At 33.8% G+C, this 21,313-nt stretch overlaps 1 protein-coding gene across 1 annotated transcript in view; it reads right to left on the bottom strand.

The window, feature by feature from the left end:
- The window catches only part of LOC129257028 (GRIP1-associated protein 1-like), a 62,307-nt gene that overhangs the window by 19,939 nt on the left and 21,055 nt on the right, over positions 1–21,313 (bottom strand). The window contains exons 8-19 of the mRNA XM_054895259.2: positions 15,084–15,256; positions 14,390–14,488; positions 11,699–11,800; positions 11,063–11,112; positions 8,703–8,751; positions 8,219–8,289; positions 7,463–7,542; positions 6,745–6,792; positions 4,718–4,763; positions 4,358–4,411; positions 615–692; positions 290–367 (exon numbers count right to left, since the gene is read on the bottom strand). Coding sequence (XP_054751234.2) covers positions 290–367; positions 615–692; positions 4,358–4,411; positions 4,718–4,763; positions 6,745–6,792; positions 7,463–7,542; positions 8,219–8,289; positions 8,703–8,751; positions 11,063–11,112; positions 11,699–11,800; positions 14,390–14,488; positions 15,084–15,256 — 928 coding nt within the window. The remainder of the gene's footprint in view (positions 1–289; positions 368–614; positions 693–4,357; positions 4,412–4,717; positions 4,764–6,744; positions 6,793–7,462; positions 7,543–8,218; positions 8,290–8,702; positions 8,752–11,062; positions 11,113–11,698; positions 11,801–14,389; positions 14,489–15,083; positions 15,257–21,313) is intronic.

The raw sequence follows: 21,313 nt of genomic DNA, 5'->3' as shown, positions 1-21,313 counted from the left end.
ACAAGAAAAATGTGATAATCAACTCCTGTTAGAATAACTAAAAAAGAAAAGACTAAATGAAATATTCAAGGCCATATGACAAGAGTATGTCAATTATACCGTACACATAATTAAAACAAAACTAAAAATCACTACCTGAACTATCATGAGAAAATGTGTTTTTGTTGGCTCTTTAAAAAAAAAGAAAAATACAGGAAACAATACATTTGTATAAACAAAAAAGAACAAATACATAAAAAACAGAAAAATGTTATTCAGAAACATTACATTGCAATGTTTTGAATATTACCTGTCTAATATTGGCAAGTTCTTTGGTTAATATTGATTTATCTTCTTCTAATCTGGCAACCTCCTCACTGTTTGAAGCCTATAAATGAGATAAATATCATATATTACTGTACAGGATACAACAGAAACAAACTAAATCAACTCTTAACACAGTAATTGGTTCAATTCGCAAGGCTTTAATCATTCACTAATATATGAGGCAGATGTAAAGCGTGAATACACATTGCAAAAATGTAAAAAAGAGTTAACAAGAGAGTATTAAAGAATGATAATTTTCAATTTTTGTAACAATGGTACACATTAATACCAATAATGGATAAACATACCTTTTGTTTTAATTCTTCTATGGTATTCTCTAGTTGTCTTATTTGCTGCTTTGAAGTTTCTTGAGCCTCCATTCGATTCTATGGAATGCAAAAATTAAGTCAGTTATAACAAATTTATGGCATTTTGAAGTTTCGCTTATTTTTCACAAAACAGTGATATGCACAACTCAGTGACATACAAATGAGTCAGTCGATGATGTCCATCACTCACTATTTCTTTTGCTTTTTATTGTTTGAATTATACAATATTTCATTTTTTAAATATTCGACAATAAGGACCAGCTTGACTGAACCATATAGTGTTAAACAATGCTCATTCCACATGTTCAGGGTGGAATTAATCGTTGTTTAACTTGACAATGAGAAGAAAATTAGAATATTTCATAGTTCATATAATGAAATACAAAAGAAATAGTGAGTGGATGACGTCATCAGTCTCCTCATTTGCATACTGACCTGGATGTGCATATAACTGTTTTGTGAAATTAAGCAAAACTTTAAAATGTCATAACTTTCTTATTTTACATCCAATTTTGATGAAATTCTCAGTGTTATGCTTGTTGGATTTTTCTCTTTTTATTCAATTCAACTTTTTTAATGTCATTGACAAGGATTAACTGGGGGGCTGAATCAGCCCCCACCTCGACATTTTTCATGATAAATCCACTCTGCAAATTTTTGTTGACTGCATTGCTCACTGACTTTTACTTTCAAGTCTCGCGCAACTTTTGAGACGAAAATTGTGACCTCCGAGTATGCAGGTTCGAAATTATGCAACATTTCGTAAGTGCACGCAGACCCAAAATTGCTAAAAAACGTGAATTCGTGTACAAATCCAATGCAAATAGTGCTTTTAGCCAAAGTTCATAAATGTATCATTATTTTTCCTTTCACTGATTAAAATCAATTAATTTCATCTTGTTTATGGTCAAAATAAAATCCCTGACAATTTCAATTGAAAAAAACAACGAAACAACAAAATACAGAAGAAATTTAGAAAACGATATAATACATAGGAAAATAAATGTAACATTGAAATTTTTTAAAGTACATTTGATCAGATTCCTCTAAAGAGTCTGTGAACCCAAAATTGGCATTTTAGGGGCATCAATTAATAAATTGGAGCAAACTTTTGATTTTACACATAAATTAGCATAATTAATTAGCAATGACATTTTGCACAGAATTTGATGTTATAGTTTTGTAGAATATGCCAATTATCGTTGCGATTGCATGATTAACGGCCGAGATCATAAGGGGGGGGGGCTGAATTACCCCCCCCCCATCTTCCTAGGTGTCGAAATAGCCCAGTCTATTCAGGTTAACATGTACATGTAATTTTCAAACAAGTCAGAGGGAATTCCACTCAGCGTCTTTACACTTTACATTTTCTCAGTTCAGCATACAAAAGCAATGAAGAAAGCTGGGGGCCGTTTCATATAGCTGTTCATAAGTTAAGAGTGACTTTAGGAACTGGTGATCTTTTCTTGTGGTAAATGATATTCACCATTAAATGTTCATTTGTGAACATTTAGCATGTTCACTGGTTGTTCTTAGAGTCGCTCTGAACTTACAAACAGCTTTATGAAACACCCAACAGGAGGGCCATTGTGAAAGATGCTGTAAGACATGCAGAGCTGCCAACCTTGTGCAAGCAAAAAAAGGAATTTCTAACAAAAAAAAGGAATGTGTTAAAACGAACCTTAAAACCACACGCGACAAATATCCAATGCAAAAAGTATGTATGCAGTGAACAATAAAAAAAAATTAATCTCTAGGCCTAGTCTGGGCTAAGTAACTGAGTGTTACAAATTGGACCCTTAGTCTTGGGCCTGTTTTGACAAAATCTGCCAACTTTAATTAAGTCGGTAGCAGGGCTCGAATTAAGAATTGAGAGGGGCAAGGCCCTTTTTAAAAGGGCACTTTCAGCTTGGCGCACCAAGGCAAATTTTTCAAAAAAAGGCAAGTAGGACTTTAATTTTGTAGTGCAACCTACTCCGGCACTTCCTTATCAGAGTAAAGATCTGTCGAGAAAAAATTCTTTCAGGGGCACCAAAATCAGTTCTGGTGAACATTTTTAGGGCTCCATTTTTCTGGGGCTACCTTTCCACTTTTAAAATAATACATTGTTTTGTGTTGAGTTTCCTGACAAACTACCAAGTTGTACACTAAGAGAAATATAAAAAAAAGTTCACATCAATTCAGACTTCTCTTCCCATGTAACATTGTTTTTGCCAAACAGTACCCTTTAAAATAAAAGTGTCATAAAATGGAAGTACATGTAACATTCCACAAATATAAAAAAATTATTCATAAATCAATCTAATCTAAAATTTAAATAGATCTAGAAGTTGAAATCATTCCACAAAAGTCCCATCGTAGATCACTTCACGATGTACACAGCTCAGCCTCAATCACACTGCACGCACACTCAATCATCCCCAGCAGTGACAGCACTATAGAGCAGACATCTAGGCCGCCAGAACCGGGGAAGAAATCTTCCCATTCCTGCTAAACTGAATGCTACAGTGCCGACTTTTTTAAAGAATTCCAAAAGCAGTAGGACATCTCTCTAGTATAAATCATGTGAAACTATCAATAAATGTTGAATATCACCCAGAATTAGTACTTCAGGGGACAATTAAGAGCTTTCCAGGTCTTTTCAAAGCCAAATTTATCGTATTTGTTTGATACGAGTTGATGAAAATTAACCAGACAATACCATTATCCGAAGGGAATTTATGTTAATCAATTCAAGAAAATAGCCTCAAAATTTCATTTCTTTATCACCACAATTAATTTAAAAGTATATGAAAAATATCTTTAGATGATTCCATCTTTAATATATAAGATGAGTATTTTTGTAAAATTTTGCAAATGGAATAATAATTTCCCTCAAACCTCCAATCCCCCTCCATTATAAATGGACTCTTCTCTTACTTATACTAATTACATTTGGGGAATTACCCTACCCAATTTATCGTACTCCTCGCTCTGCGCTGCAGAACGAACGTTGGCTCTACTCACCTGAGGAGTGTTGGCCCGTGCGTAAAGACAACGTATTAGCAGTAGCGTTAGATCTATCATTCGGCGGAAATCCGATTTTCGGATCGTTTTTTTGTACATAAAACATCACTTTATAGGAAAGAAATTACATGCAAATTTAAGATAAGATATATAAAATTCAGAAATATCGTACCTTAGACCGCAGTTACTGCTATTTCCTTTCAAATGATGATCAAAATATAATCATCCTCGATCCTTTCGTTGGTCATCGTAAGTTGACATCTTGGATGACGTCATCATCCTTACAGACGTATTTACCAGTCGCTATACATTGCGATTCGTGCCATGCATGCCGCTCGCATGTTCAACTATAAACGTATATGTACGCGCACGCTATCAAATTATTAAAGTGCGTTGGAAAACCGGCCGGCGGGCGACTACGCACGCGCAAGTACCAGGCTCATCTCGGGCTCAACACGCACTACACATACATACAATTATGTACACACATCATAATTCTAAAAAAATGTAATTTGAAAAGAAAAACCATAATGCCGTAATTTGAATGAAAAAACGTAATGATTACGGCAAAAACGTAATGGTTGGCAGCTCTGGACATGTAATACACATTTTGTAAGGTGCCTTGAAAAGTGGGTAAAAATCACATAGAAAACAGAAAGAAAAATTTGAAACAAGGGATTTCGGCTGAATATCTCTATTTGTTAATATGTTCATACCTGCTTATTCCTGTTTAAAGCTGCTTTCAAGTCACTATTTTCTTTCCTCAAATACTGAAAAGAGACAAGTTAAAACACACATACAGAACATATTAAAACATACATATTTCAAACACACATGAGTCATATCTAAATAAATGTAAAAATTAATTCAAAGCTATCAGATACATCAATCATCGAAAATAGAAATCTAAAGAGTAAAATCAGTACATAAGAAATTCCAGATGATAAATATGTAAAAAAAAAAAAATCTGATCATTCATTCATTCTATATGTTCATTTGCTATGAATCCAATTATCCATTTATTCATTCATTCATTCATCCATTAATATATTAACTATTTTTAATGATATAGCTACCTCAAGTTCCTTGTCTACAGATCCATGCAACTCTTCAACATTTTTCCTGAAAAAAAAATGACATAAAATTACATGTCAGAAAAGGCTAAAGTAAATCTAAAGTTACAAGTTTTCACACTTTCAAAATATTACTGTCTCATTGATCAAACGATCCATATGACATAATAATCTTCTTTTGCATGTTTCTTAAATACATTAGACAAATTCAATATTATTTTAAACATTCACGTATAGTTTTTAAAAGTACAATTTTAAAAAGAAAAATTCATAAATTCACAAGTCTTAAAGAAAGTACAGTCAGTTTTCAAACCCTAACAAATTTACAGATATACGTATGAGGTCACTCAGAAAAATATTACATTTCAGAGTATTTCAGTGAATATGTGTTACATATTCATAAACTTGATGTTTTTGAGGCCTGCATCCCTTGGATTTCAACTTGATTTTGTAATAGTAAAAAAGTGTAAAAACACTGTTTAAATGGTGAATGTCTGAAGATGGCCAGTCAACCTGCCTGAAACGCCAAGTCTACTCTCCCGCTACTGTTACTACTTCATTCGCTGACTCAAGCCAGCCTTCTTTCATCTACTCAAGCATCTCACCCTGCGTACTATTCAGCTTTCCACTCCTTCTGGTTAACAGTCCTTTTAAGGACTACACTCAAATCAACAAGGCAAAAGCGATTTTGTGTCTCCCCCACTTATGAAAATAACCAGAAATATCGTGATTTGCGAGGGCACGCAACAGAATTGTATCGAAACTTCATTGTGAAATGACTGGGATGGAATAACACTTGTCATAAGAGCCTTGCACGTAAACTTTAATGTTGACCTGAAAATGACCTTTGACCTGACCATGTGACCTCCGACTGCAGCATAACATGCAGGTCGCCTAAGTACATCTACCATCCAAGTTTGGTTGAAAAGTGACTTACGGTTGCGGAGTTAGGTGTCATAAGAGAGTCTTACATGTAAACTTTAACGTTGAACTGAAAATGACCTTTGACCTTACCATGTGACCTCCGACTGCAGCATAACATGCAGGTCGCCTAAGTCCATCTACCATCCAAGTTTGGTTGAAAAGTGACTTACGGTTGCGGAGTTAGGTGTCATAAGAGAGTCTTGCATGTACACTTTAACGTTGACCTGAAAATGACCTTTGACCTTACCATGTGACCTCCGACTGCAGCATAACATGCAGGTCTCCCCAAGTCCATCTACCATTCAAGTTTGGTTGAAAAGTGACTTACGGTTGTGGAGTTATGTGTCATAAGGTTTGTGACGGACGGACGACATTTGGATCCCTAAGTCTCGCCTTCACCTATGGTGGGCGAGACAAAAAGAATACTCCCAACTTCCACTTTCTCACCTTTCCATTTCACCGCCAATTCTATCCACTTTTATTTCAGTCCCTGATAAATGGTGTACCATAAACCACTTCCGTGATTCTCAGATGAAGGGCAGACAGTTAAAACACAATTAAATTACCATTTAATAGAGAGATTATGTAAGACAGGGTAATAACAGGAGGTCAGGTGTGCTTTATGACCCCTACTTAAACATCACCTTCTATACATTATAACTTTACTCTAGCACCATTGTGAAGTCAGGAATATGGCTGCATTGGTCTGATAGAACAGACCTCCACAAAAACCTGAAGATCTGTTCTGGTGCACATGGTATATTGCATGCATGATTTTAGTAAGAGGAGTTCCTTTCTAAAAGGTGCATCAGACATGATAACCCAGGTATAAAAAGAAATAAGAGTAAGGTCTACATGCTATCCTCTATGAACCCAATGGATGCAATCAAATCTGGTCACAATGTACAATACCAGTATCAATAAACGGCTCATAATTATAAATAATATATTTAAATTTTCAGAAAATATAGAATCAAATAAGAATCTGTTATGAACACTAGTAATTTGAACCACAAAACTTTACATGACTTGACCAAAGCCATGAAGATTACAATTGCAAAGGATTTAACTGAGACAAGTTAGATTTATTAAGAGTAACAAGTCACCTGTTTTTGGCATATAGTTCTTCCTTCTCATTTTGTAATTGCACTAAGCTAAAATGAAATAAGAAAAAAAATCATAAATAACTTGGACATTTTCAAAATAGTTATAGCATGGGGATCATTTGGAAAATTATAATGGCAGTAGAGCCTAAAAATCATGTGAAATTTTTGTTTATCAGCATATTTCGAAGTAAGACATATGCCTTGAGCACCTAACACGGTGGATGCATGCACTATACAAATCCTATATTATTATTTCTTTATTCTAAATGGCACTACTCTCTGAAATCCATGTAATTATCTGCAATTTGATTATGATCCTTATCCAGTATAAACATTATATGAAGTCAAGATATCATTAACCATCAAGCAACTAATTTGATTCAATGATTCTTTTTTTCTTTTCCAGTAATTGTTGAAATATTTCATTATACTTGTTAAAAGAAAACACTTATCTACACAATATGGCAAAATATTTTAACAATCATTATTCAAGTTGCTTTATTTTATCTTGTGGTATAGGATCATGTTTCACTGAATTGTAGTCTATGGAAAGTTATAAGCTCCTGGAATCCTGCACATCAACCGACCAAGAGTAAACTTGACATAGATATCTAGCATACACATGATGCAAGTTACAAAACAATAAATTGGGCCCACATACGTATGTCATATCCACCTCCCTCATGAAGCGTAGGTGATGGCATGACAAGAAACGTACCTTTCTTGTTTCTTTTTGGTCTTTTCTGACAATTTTTGTATCTCCTCTTGCAGGGTTAAAATTTCTGCCTTGTAAGATTGCTGTACAAAATAAAGTATTTGGAAAATTACTGAACTTATTTTTAATGTTTTAAAGTAATGTGTACACAATTTCAAACTTAAGTATCATTAGATTTATAACCACATGTTATATCTATGAAATGTATATACCAATATATGTACAAGAGTGAGATGAAAATGAAGATAATTAGGTAACCATTCATTGCATTGACCTCACAATATTTTGTCATCTATCTAATTTCCCATTCAAGCTGTACACCAAGATTAGAAAGACAGAAAAGAAAATATATCTGTGAAATATAAGAGTTTAATAACATTGTAAACGAAAGTTTTAATTAGTTATCCAGTTTTTTAACACAACTTGCCTCAATTATGAAATTATAGGTATATTTCATTAAAAAAAAACAAGTTTTTAAGTTTTTCACAAGAATATATTTGTATAAATGTTTCATTGTTAATTTGAACCTTTACATACCTGCACAAAATATGCTTTAGCAAATAAGCACACCCTGATGTAGATTTTCAAAACAAAAAAACAATCTAATGACTAAGAAAATTTAATAAAATACAAGCCATTAGTTTCTTCTTCTATCTCATTGTTTTCACACAAAAATTATAGAGATAGTTATAGATCTATTTACACTTCAAGCTATAACAGAAACTGCAAATATAACCTAAGAAACAAATGTACACATACCTCACTGTCTTGGAGTTGCTGTTTCAATATTTTGTTTTCTTCTTGCTCTGTATCTACTCTCAACTGTAAGTCTAATAAACAAAACAAACATACATGTAAACAAGGATGGTTTCATACATGTGATAACTTTAGAAAATTACATCTATTGCTGCAAATGCTCACGTAATTAGAGGACATTAATATGGCAACATGAGAAAGAAAAGTTATTTCTGAGTCCTGTTGAATAAAAACTTACATTATGGTACTTTATTATTAAATAGCAATTACCATGATAACCAGGACCCAGCAGCAATTCAAATGATTCCATGATACTAAATTCAAAGACAGAGTTTATGCAACTGGAACCCAATCTTTGAAAATTATGCATAACTCAAAAACAAATAAAATGAAGTGGACACTTTTACAGAATTTCAAAAATCCTTTGGTTACAAATTTCAAAAATACTTTCATTTATTGTACACATTATAATCTTTACAATACCTACCATTTATTTCTTTCATTTGATCATCTATTCTGGACATATTCAGATCACACTGTTTGAAAAGAGCGAGAAATTAAATCATTTAAAGCAAGACTTTGAGGAAGGTATTGAAAATTTGTGTTTAATGCATTTCAGAATAACTATTTAGACAGGAATAATCATCTATTCTTGGGATTTATTGATAATTTTCTGACATTTTTATACCATCCCCATCACAGATGGTAGATAGCTAGTGCTGAGTGCCATTGAGATGGTCAATTATACCAAAACAATGGTACAATTTCAAATATTTTTCAACATTTACTAGGTCTGAGTCAGGCCCTCATCATCTGTGTAAAGGTAGCCATGCTGCTCCAACAAACAAAATTGAAGTTGCAGAAAAATCTTTTAAAAAGGATAAAATATATGCAGAAATCAGCAGATCCACGGAAAAAAAGTCATGCCTGAATACCACAAGGACTAAATCCTTTTGGTCTCCTATCACTTTGGTCTAATTGCTGTTTGGTCTATGTTACACTTGGTCTAATACACACTCAGTCTAATATCATTTTATAGTCTAATGCCAAGTAGGTCTAATTCCAATTCATGTACTAATTATCTTTTAAGTTCATCTAACTATATTTACTAAGTGGTGTTAGACTAATGGGATATTAGATTAAATAGGTAATAATAATAATAATAGTACATTTCTTAAAAACGCATAACACCTACAGGTCTCTATGCGCGATTGACTAAATCAAACATTCTGAAAGAGGTGGGTTTTTAATTGAACTTTGAATTTCTCAAGCTGGGTAATATTTCTTAATGTCGGTGGTAGAGAATTCCATAGTGCTGGTGCAGCTTTTTGGAAAGCCCGATCCCCATATGATTTGGTCTTGACAGTAATTACAGAGAGAAGATTTTGTGAGCCAGAACGGAGATTACGCTTGGGTTTATGAATCTGGACAAGTTCTTGAAGATAAGCAGGGGCAATACCATGAATACATTTGAATGTTAATATGAGAAGTTTATATTTGATCCTTGATCGAATGGGAAGCCAGTGAAGGTCAGATAAGATAGGGGTGATGTGTTCAAATTTTCCTTTTCGAGTTATAAGTCTTGCAGCAGAATTTTGGATGTGTTGTAATTTATCAAGAAGCGATTCCTGTATTCCGAATAGTAAACTATTATTATTATCTAAGTGACTTAAGATGAAGGCATGTACTAACTTTTCTGTTGTTTTCCTATCAAGATATTTTCTCATTTTCCCAATTTTGTGTAACCCAATTGCAGCAGCCCTACAAATATTGTTAACATGGGACTTCATTCCTAGTTCATTCTCGACAATTACCCCTAGATCCCGTGCCTTGGAGACTGGCTGAATGATAGAACCAGCAACATTCAGAGTTGAGACATCATATGAGTTCCTGTGACGAGACGTTATGTGCAAGATCTCAGTTTTCTCAGAATTCAACTTCAAACTATTCGTAATTGACCATTTCATAATTCCATCTAAACACGACTCTATCCTAGGGATAATTGAACTACGGTCCCTATCTGAGAACATCATATATAACTGGGTATCATCTGCATATACAATTCTATTTATACCTTGCTCCTCAATAATGGATTCTAGAGAAGCAGTATACATTATATAACACAACGGTCCCATTACAGAACCCTGAGGTACACCATCTGACAACGAAACTGGTGCAGATGACACACAATCAATTACTACACTCTGAGAACGATTTCTAATATATGAGTTGAACCAATTCAATGCTAGACCTGAAAAACCATATCTGGAGGACAAACAAGATAGTAAAACATCATGATTAATACAGTCAAAAGCAGAAGAGTAATCAAGCAACACAAGAAGTGCTTCCTTGCCCTTATCAGCCATAGGTATAGCCTATTAAACTGGAAATTAACCAACATGGTAAATAGGATTCATAGAAATTAGACCAAATGTAAAGTACACAAACTAGTTGTAGATGGACTAGGATAGGAACATCTAGGATAAGATGTTTTTTTTTCATATTCTTATACTGACCTGGATGGAGGTAAAGGGGTGTGGGAAGGAAGACCTGTGGGTCATGGTAAAATTAATTAACCTTTTCCAAACCCCGGCAGCCCCTTCATCTCTATTCCAGGTCCTTTGTATTATGTCACGTATATCCTATTGCTTATGTAATTTGTATTGTACTATAATTCATGTATTTTGAAAGGCGGAATAAATAATAATAATAATATTAATAAACAGAAAGGGAAACAGGGGTAGACCAATCAGCAATTTACCAGTTTCATTAATTTTAATTTAACTACTGAATTACTTTAGAGCTATATCCAAGCAAAAAGCTAAAGAAATAAAGAAATCCTCTTACTGGTTCATTTGGTTCTGCAAAAGAACTTCCTCTGCTTATTCTTCCTTCTTCTATAAAACCAATAAAAGACAACAACAAAAGAAAAAAGTATTACAAGATTGCAACACAAAACTGACTAATGATGACAGGCCTTATTTCTGCATCATGCAATAAAAATAGTTAAGTAGGATACCATTGCTAATGAAACTGCTGTTGCAGCCATTATTAGTTAATTATTCACAACCTTAATAATAAAAAAGAAACCCTCTGGTCTATTTATTTGTTTGTAACTGAAAGAGCATTATCTCTGCAAGTTTTGACATGTTTACCTAACAGCAATCAAGTACAAAAAAAAGGTCTTCTCCCCTTAAAAGAAATTACATAAATCCATCAGCATCATAGAAGAGAACTAGAATTAAAATCATAAAACATAAACAGATACAATATTGCAACTTATTACAGGGTAAATAATCTTCGTCCATCAATACTCAGATATTCAAAATTAGTTTTTATAGGTTTCTCCTATTCTCACACAAACTCTTGATTGAACCAAGAAAGAAAGGTACCTACCTTTTGATACCATCTTGACAAAGCTCTCCATGTTTCAAACAAGTGCACCACTAACTCTTGATTGAACCATGAAAGAAAGGTACCTACCTTTTGATACCATCTTGACAAAGCTTTCCATGTTTCTAACAAGTGCACCACTAACTCTCTTCTTCAGTTGCTTGGCATGTCCTTGTAGTACTGTCATAGGATCTGCAATAAACAATACAAGTATTCCAATCATATTACTCTCATACACAAACTTGTCAGTACATGGACACATCCATGATCTTTCATTTCAATGTATAAATAAAAAAAACCATTACTTTGATATTGTACAATGGAAGGACAGAAACAGAAATAGATTTGTCGAAGTATAGTAAGTCACACAATATAATGCTAACTTGATATTCACATTAGTTCTACAGGAAGAAAATTTGTGCTTACAATGGCTAAACATTTAACTCCTATCTTAAAATATGAAATTGAATGTGTAAAAACACTTTAATAACCAGTGTTTAAACAGTAAGAATTTGGTAAGCCTCACCAATATTCCTCAGTCTGAACCTAGGAAAGTTGGTACAAACATGTAGGGAATGTTCCTATTCAATGAAGTGTAACTATTTGAATGCGTGTATAGAGACAATTTGAAACAGGTGATTGAATTCTGTATGCTAAGAATATTGCTAAAGGATTGGTCAAAAATCAGTTACATGATAAAGGGTAGTTTCAACATTGTTCATCACTTGAAATGATGAAAATTCAGATATGCTGATCACATCATACCATAGGTCATCATGCATTGTAAATAGTTTGAGTACGTGCAAAATAAGGGCATTTCCACTCAATTTTTGAGATCACATGCAGTGATCTCAAAGCAAAATCTAGAACCTTGCACGCAGTATAACAAGCACTCAGGTGAAAGTCAACTTCTGACCGATGGTAAGCGCGACTTTCAACATCAATATTGTCCTAAAAAGATGCATTTTTAACGTCTTCCGTACATTTCTCAGTCGAATTTTTACTGTTTTTTTTGCTGTAGATATTCTGATCTGCTAGGTGATGTCAATGCATTTTGTGAGAGGTTGTAAGCGATGTACTTAAATAATACATTTATGTACGCCTGTTTTCTTGTTTCCGTGATAATTTTCATAGTGCTAACGTATGCTGCTGTGTGTACTGCTTTCAACCAAAAAATTACTTTTTTTCTTTCCAGGGCTCTTTTTGGAGAAACTTAAAAATTTTCCAGGGCTACTTTTTCATTTTCCAGGGCTCTTTTTCCACTTTCCAGGGCTACAATTTCTGGAGCTATTTCGCGGCTTTTTTGCGTGTGTGTGTGTGTGTGTGAGGGTGTGTGTGTGTGTGCCACATTGAAGGGATGCTGGTCAGCAGTGCAGGGCAGGCTCTGCTTTAACAAGATGTACTGTACATGCGGTGCGTTCAACGCTAGCGGGCGTGTATATTTTGCTTATTACATGACGTCATCCAGCCACTGCCGAGAGCCAATTTATGAATGAAAATATAGTAAGCATGCGCAGTGCAAGCCTTCCATAGCCCCACACAGTATTCCACCAAAACAAGTGTGCAATACTCTATCACCTCGTACCAAAATCGACCTAGAATTTCACTTTCCTATAATTTATATGAATTATGAAAGGTATTCTCGGAGGATCTATTTTCTCACCGATACCGAACAGGTAAGCGAATTTCGATTACTTCTTGATTTTCGGTCAAAATCTTACCAATTAGCGTTGATATAGCATCATGTTCGTTGGAGTTTGTAGAGTCTATCGCAACGTGTACAAAGTCAATTGATTTCCGGGTTTCGGAGCGTCGCGTGAATATGCATGAAATTGCCGAGTCTCGATAATTTTCGATCGATACTGAAGCGATCCGATCACGAACCAAGACCATTTCCCGCGTTGACAATGTGACCGGATATTGTTATCGCTATCGATACTTTCGCACGCAGTCCGAAGGAATTATTTTGGCGACCACGTAGTCATGACGTGATCTGCGCGATTTGCCAATCAGCGGTCTCCGATTCGCTGAGCCGAGACGGTCTATTCGTTGTACACAGTCTATGGACAATTTGCCACTGTGAAATATACAGTGTTGACGGGGGCGATTATGAGTTTTGCAGTCGCCCTCGTGTGAATGTTTTTAGCCCTTTTCCGGGGCGAATTCGCCCGCCGCCCCCGTGTAATTTTTTGGTTGACTGCTTTAGAAAGTGAACAAATTACATCATAATGTGTAGGAGCAGCGCACAATTGATTGCTGCTGTCCATCAGTGACAGCTTGTTTTTACGACCGACTTGATGGGCGTCAGCTGCCAGCGCTCTGTTTATAAAAAGATTAGCAGCGACGGTCTAAGGCCCAAAGGAGGGGATTCGTTGAACGTCCAGATGTAGTAGGTTCATGATTTAACCTACCCGCTAACCTAATTGGATGCCGGGCCTGGTTCTCTGTTGTACATGATGTACTACGGTCTCTCCCATCGAAGCGGTTCCAGAAATTGATATAAGGCATATAATCATAAAAAATATCTTGATTGTCAAATCATAATTCTATCTTGCAAAGAATTTCTTAAAGAGAAGTTCTTCTTCTCTTAAAGAGAAGATATTGTTTTTTTTTTATTTATGGTTTCAGATTTGGAATAAAAAACTAATAATAATCTCTCAATTTCAGGTGATGATGCAAACTATCCACTATGAACTGTCAGCACACTATCAACTTTCAGTAAACTATCATGCACAACATGCATTATGGGCTTGAATATAGCTGGAACAGAATTATACAAACCTTTTGGTTCTATATCATCATCAAAGTCACTTGTAACAGCAGTAAGCTTCAGGTCTTCAATAAAGGCTTCAAATTCATCATTCAATAAGTGGTTTAACTCTGTATACACAACACAAATATCAAACTGAAATAGAGCACATGCATATCAATGTAAACGACTATTGACATGTACATTTCATGCTCACAAAGAAAGTAATTGCCTGCCAATATTCACAAATATAACATATCTTTGAAATTGAAGAAATAAAGTAATGTATCACATGAATGAATTCAATGTTTTCCTTTCAAAACACTAATACTCTTAAAGAAAGCATTTGCCTTTGATACCAAACTTTACAAATAATGTACTGCTTTGAAATAAAAGAAAGAAAAGGAAACATATATACATATGGGAATAGAATGAGTAGAATTTATGCTTTTTTTCCAAACCACTTTTCGTGCAATTCCAAATAAAGTAATTGTGACAAAACTAAACAAACTAAATCATCACAAAACAAGGAAGAGAGTCTCAATTACATGTTGCAATAAAGTTTTAATTATAACAAATCTTTGTAATGATTATCAGACACATTCAGCGCTAACTCAATATTGAAAGCCATTTCAGAAGGACCGCAATCACAGTTACTATTTGTACCATGAACAGGATATATAATGAAAATGAATATTACCATGAAGCAAACAATATGCATCTCACCTGCTTCAACAGGTGACTGTTGATCTGATACAGTCCCATCAGGTGTTGATATTGGTATCTCTTCCATCTGTTCTCCTTCCTGCTGGTCTCCTGATGCTCCTGTTGGAGTGGGACGCTCCCCTAATAATCTGGTATAACGCTCTTCAGCATCAGCACATGCTTGAGTCAACATACTGGAGGTAACATGGGTGTGAGGAAATTCGTAAGATTAGGACAGAGTCATGTCTTGCTGGAACACTACAATCATTTTGATGATATCAGAGTCCTGAAATGTTTTTTGGTGTTCAAACAAGATAAAAGACAAGCAGCAAATTTCATGCTAATAAAGTTATTGTGAGAGTAAAATGTTCAGTATTCCTTTTATTTTACATTTCTCACAGTATTATTTCAACCTATAGATGTTGAATTATCATGCTGTATTTTTTTTATTTTCTTGTCTTGTCTTTTCTGTAAAGTGCCCTTTGCGATGAAAAATAATGCATGATATTGTAGCCTCCTTTGTGGGAGACATTGTAGATATCAGCAATTCTGGACAGTCGACTGAGGAGGTACATCACGCTTAGTAATCCTACTTCAGATTTAATTAATCATGGTTTGGAAAATAATCTTGTTTCATACTTACAATATTAGTAAAGAATTTCAGTTCTTGGGATCATGACAATTAAAGGTCAAGTCCACAACAGGAAAATGTTGATTTGAATCAAAAGAGACAAATCAAACGAGCATAATGCTGAAAATTTCATTAAAATCTGATGGAAAATAAGAAAGTTATAACATCTTAAAGTTTGCTTTTTTTCACAAAAGGTCATATATGCAAAGGAGAAGGGCCGATGATGTCCCTCACTATTTCTTTTGTTTCAATTATACAATATTCCAATTTTTTACAGATTTCACAATAAGGACCAACCACAGGAATAAAAAAAATTTTCAAAGGACTTTGAGGAAAAAATTATGTTTCATATTTCAGACAATAAAAAGAAATAGTGGGTGAATGGCATAATCAGTCTCTTTATTTACATACAGACCAGGACGTGCATATAACTGTTGTGTGAAATTAAGCGAAACTTTAAAATGTTATATTTTACATCCGATTTTTTTTCAGTATTTGCTTGTATTTTTCTATTTTTTATTCAAATCAACTTCTTGTTGGGGTGGACTGGTCAATTTTTTTTTTTTTCATGTGTTAAAATTCTTCACATCATATATCAAGCAGAATACCAGATTCAGACTATAAGACACCATCAGAATGAAGAAAGAACAAGTTTGACATTATTTAACCCTAATTAAAATCTGTAAAAATCTTCATGCTGCAGAATTTAGTTGTATGGCTTCAGATCATTAGGTGATTTTTTCCAAATATAACATGTTAAAGCCAGTTCCCACTGTCAAAATTTGCATCACGATCAAAACTGGTCATAATCGTGAAATAACCAAAGTGATTGTATCAGATCAGTCACGGCAATCGAGTTGATTGTAGAAAAATCTGGAATGGTTCAAATTTTTTCATGATCAGCTATTAAAAATCCAATCATGGCATTTGTAACAGATCGCAATGACAGTGGGGACCAGGTATAAGGTATACAATTTGATTGGCACCAAACATTTTTGTCATTTCTTATGCAGAAACTCATTGCCTATGATCATTACTTCAGCATTATTTATAAGATAGCCCCAAAACCAGTAGCCTATGCTGACTTACTAAGTCACAGCACCTTTCTTTGGAATAATTTACCATTGAAATTTGAGAATTATAACGCCATAGAGACCTTCAAATACAAACCAAAGTCATAACTTTTAAAAACAAATGGAGCGCCTCTGGCAGTCTCGCCTGCATTATGCAATTCAATATGATAGCAGCAGTGCTGACCTTAAAAATGGCTATAAAATAATTATCAACAAAAAACACCATTCATATAATAATATTCTACTACGTTCATTGACCCTAAATGACACTTGACCTTGATCAAGTGAACTACGACTTGTGCAAGAGGAACAATGATACTGGATTACCACTATGTCCACATTTTATTAACTATATCCATAAACTTTCAAAGTTATGATCGTAATTCAACAAATAACTCCAAAATGACCAATGTTCATTGACCATAAATAACCTTTGACCTTGGTCATGTGACCTGAAACTTGCAAAGGATGTGCAGCAATACTTGATTACTATTATGTCCAAGTTTCATGAATCAGATCCATAAACTTTCAAAGTTATGATGGTAATTCAACAGATACCCCCAATTCGGCCAAAGTTCATTGACCCTAAATGACCTTTGACCTTGGTCATGTGACGTGAAACTCATGCAGGATGTTCAGTGATACTTGATTAACCTTATGTATAAGTTTCATGAACTAGGTCCATATATTTTCTAAGTTATGATGACATTTCAAAAACTTAACCTTAGGTTAAGATTTTGATGTTGATTCCCCCAACATGGTCTAAGTTCATTGACCCTAAATGACCTTTGACCTTGGTCATGTGACATGAAACTCAGGCAGGATGTTCAGTAATACTTGATTAACCTTATGGCCAAGTTTCATGAACTAGGTCCATATACTTTCTAAGTTATGCTGTCATTTCAAAAACTTAACCTCAGGTTAAGATTTGGTGTTGACGCCGCCGCCGCCGTCGCCGTCGCCGCCGCCGTCGCCGTCGGAAAAGCGGCGCCTATAGTCTCACTCTGCTATGCAGGTGAGACAACAAAACAAGATAGGAAATGGTATCGTTGAAGACCTCATGTATTATGTGATATTCTATTGATAACCAAATGTCAGTCCTTTTACATGGGTCTTTTCTTATGTGTGTAATTGTTCAAAAGAGTAAACTCTCAATAGCAAAAAAAAAAAAAAATCAAATTTTACACTATTGTCATTTTTTTTTCTTTCCATTTCTGGCTCATTTTGCCTCATCTTCTTTCTGCTTTCATGCTTAAACATACTATGGAAGAGAATGAATGTATATTGCAAATGATTCTGTAGCCAAACTACATGTAGCCATGTATATATGAGGGTGTGTGTGTATATGTATGTATATATGTATGTATGTGTGTATGTGTGTATGTATGTATATTGTGTATGTATATAATTTAAAAAAAGATCCATGATGTGTATGTGTGTGTATGTATGTATATGATGATATCGTATATATATATGTATATGTGTATGTATGTATATATATATTACGACCAAGGGTCAATTATTTTGTTTTTATTGATGTGACATATGGAGAGTCGATGATCGATGACTATTGCGTCTTATTAGATTTGTCTTACCCAGTCTTTTATAAGACAACTATTAGTCCCCACCTCCGGCATCTGGCCAGCCTTACCTTGTTTATATTCTTATTTTATGTTTAATATTCTACTCTACTATATATTTCACTCAAGACAAAATGTTTAATCCTTACTTTGTTCGATTTGAATCGTGCAGACTCGTTGCTTATGTATATATGATTATATTGTCTATATCTTCCTATGAACTTGGATGACAATGTTGATAAAGGTATAAACCATGCAAATACATGTGATTACTACTTACCTGATGAATTTTCAAACAAATTCCGAAATTGTAACAATTTTAGTATTTTAAACTTGAACATCCGTAGTCTGACTAAGAACTTTGAATCATTTGATACATTTCTATCTACTCTTAATAATTCTTTCTCAGTGATTGGGATTACAGAAACATGGCTCCATAACTTCTCCCCTTCGATATTCAATATTGACGGTTACGAATTTCTTACGAATAATAGAACACATGGGAAAGGAGGTGGTGTCGCAATCTATATACATAATTCCTTGTCTTTCAAGACTAGAGCTGATATTTACTTCCAACAGGAAAGTGCAGAGTCTTTATTTATAGAGGTTGAAAATATAAATGGAAAAAATCATATTTTAGGAGTATTATATAAACCTCCCAACACGAATAATGATATATTTTTAGAAGAATTAGAATCGTTACTTTCATACATCAGTAGAGAGGGTAAAACTATTCATATATTACGGGACTTTAATATTGATTTATTGTCAAACGAGCGAATACCTCTTCAACTTGTTAATACTCTTTATTCAAATTCACTCGAACCTCTCATAGATAAGGCAACTAGAATAACAACACAAACAGCTACCCTCATTGATAACATTTTTACGAATATTGATTGTGATCTGATTTCTTCAGGCATTATATATTCAGATATCTCTGACCATTTACCTGTTTTTACTATCTTTTCTGAAATTAGCCAGCGTAACAGATCACGGTACAAAAGAAAGGACACCAAATTAATACGTAAATATACTCCTAATAACATTTCCAACCTTAATTCAGATCTTAGCTTAGAGAATTGGCAGAATGTGATATCAGAACAAAGTGCGGAACAGGCTTTTAATACCTTTATGTTAAGATTTAATTACTAATTTGACAAAAATATTCCCAAAACGAAAACTAAACTTTACAGGTGAAATCGTCCAAATAAACCCTGGATAACAATGGGATTGTTGAATTCTATAAAAACAAGAAATGAATATTATAAGGCTAGTATAAAATATCCTACTATGAATAATATCAATAGATATAAAACTTATTGTAATAAATTAACATCTCTTATTAGATTGTCGAAAAAAACATATTACGGACGAAAAATAGAAAACAATAATGGTAATATATCCACAACTTGGAAAGTAATTAATGACATTCTTTGTAGATCAAAAGACTCTATATCTACAAGTAGGTTTACTCATGAAAATTAAAAATATGAACAACCTAACGATATTGCAAATGCTTTTAATTCATTTTTTTGTAAATATAGGGCCTGAGCAAGCTTCAAAAATACAGAATACTACTGTAGATTTTAAACAATTTTTAACAACACCATGTGATTCTTCCTTATTTTTCACCCCTACAACATTCTTTGAAATTATTCAGATAGTAAATTCACTTAAATCAAGTGATTCGGTAAGTCATGATGAAGTCAGTAATAATCTTTTGAAGAAAATAATTTTTAATATCGCTTCACCACTTACACATATTGTAAATTTGTCATTAAGCACTGGAGTTTTTCCAAGCAAAATTAAACTTGCAAAGGTTATTCCTATATATAAAAAAGATGACCCTTCTTTAATGAGCAATTACAGACCTATATCTATTCTTACAAGCTTTTCCAAGATCATTGAAAGAGTTGTTTATAATAGATTGTATAGTTTTGTAATGTCAAATAATTTACTAGCCTCTTCTCAATATGGTTTTAGAAAAAACAATTCATCAGATATAGCACTAATTGAACTTTGTGATAAAATCTCTGCTTCTCTTTCTAGGAAAGAACATGTACTTGGTGTATTTATGGATATAAGTAAGGCTTTTGACACACTAAATCATTCTATATTACTGGAAAAATTGAAATATTATGGTATACGTGGAACCCCCCTCTCGTGGTTCTCTAATTATCTTTCAGACCGAGAACAATATATATCTTATAATAATTTCAACTCAAATATTTTACCTTTCAAATGTGGAATTCCCCAAGGTTCAATCCTTGGTCCTTTGTTGTTTCTAATATATATTAATGATATTTGTAATTCGTCTTCATTACTTCAATTTATTTCATTTGCAGATGACACAAATGTATTTTTTTCTCACCATGACCTTCTTTATCTTGTTGAGACTATTAATACAGAACTACCCAAAGTCTCCACGTGGTTCAGAAGTAACAAGTTATCATTAAATGTAAAAAAGACAAATTATATATACTTTAAAAATCAACGCTCCAATATTAATATTCGGTCCTTTGATATTTTTATTGATAATATGAAAATCGATCAGAAAGAAACAACAAAGTTTTTAGGTGTAACTGTGGATGATAAATTAAACTGGAATACACATATAGCTAATATTGCTACTTCTGTATCACGTGGAGTCGGGGTATTATATAAGGTCAGATCATTTATTCCTTGCCAAACATTATTTACTATATATAATTCTATCATACTGCCTTATATTTCATATTGTAATGTTGTATGGGCTTGTCAAAAAACAACAAGTGGAATGCCTCTGGCCGTCTCACCTGCATCACACGATTCAATATAGCAGCAGTGCTGATTTTGAAAACTACTATAACTCGCACAAGATGTTCAGTGATACTTGGTTACTCTTATTTCCACGTTTTATGAACTAGACCAATACACTTATAGAGATATGATGGCAATTCAACAAATACCCCCAACGTGGCCAAA

This window comes from Lytechinus pictus, chromosome 3 (assembly GCF_037042905.1).
Source record: "Lytechinus pictus isolate F3 Inbred chromosome 3, Lp3.0, whole genome shotgun sequence".
NCBI classification, from domain to species: domain Eukaryota; kingdom Metazoa; phylum Echinodermata; class Echinoidea; order Temnopleuroida; family Toxopneustidae; genus Lytechinus; species Lytechinus pictus.
The sequence above is the reverse complement of the archived record's forward strand: the minus strand, read 5'-3'. Positions and strand labels throughout refer to the sequence as shown.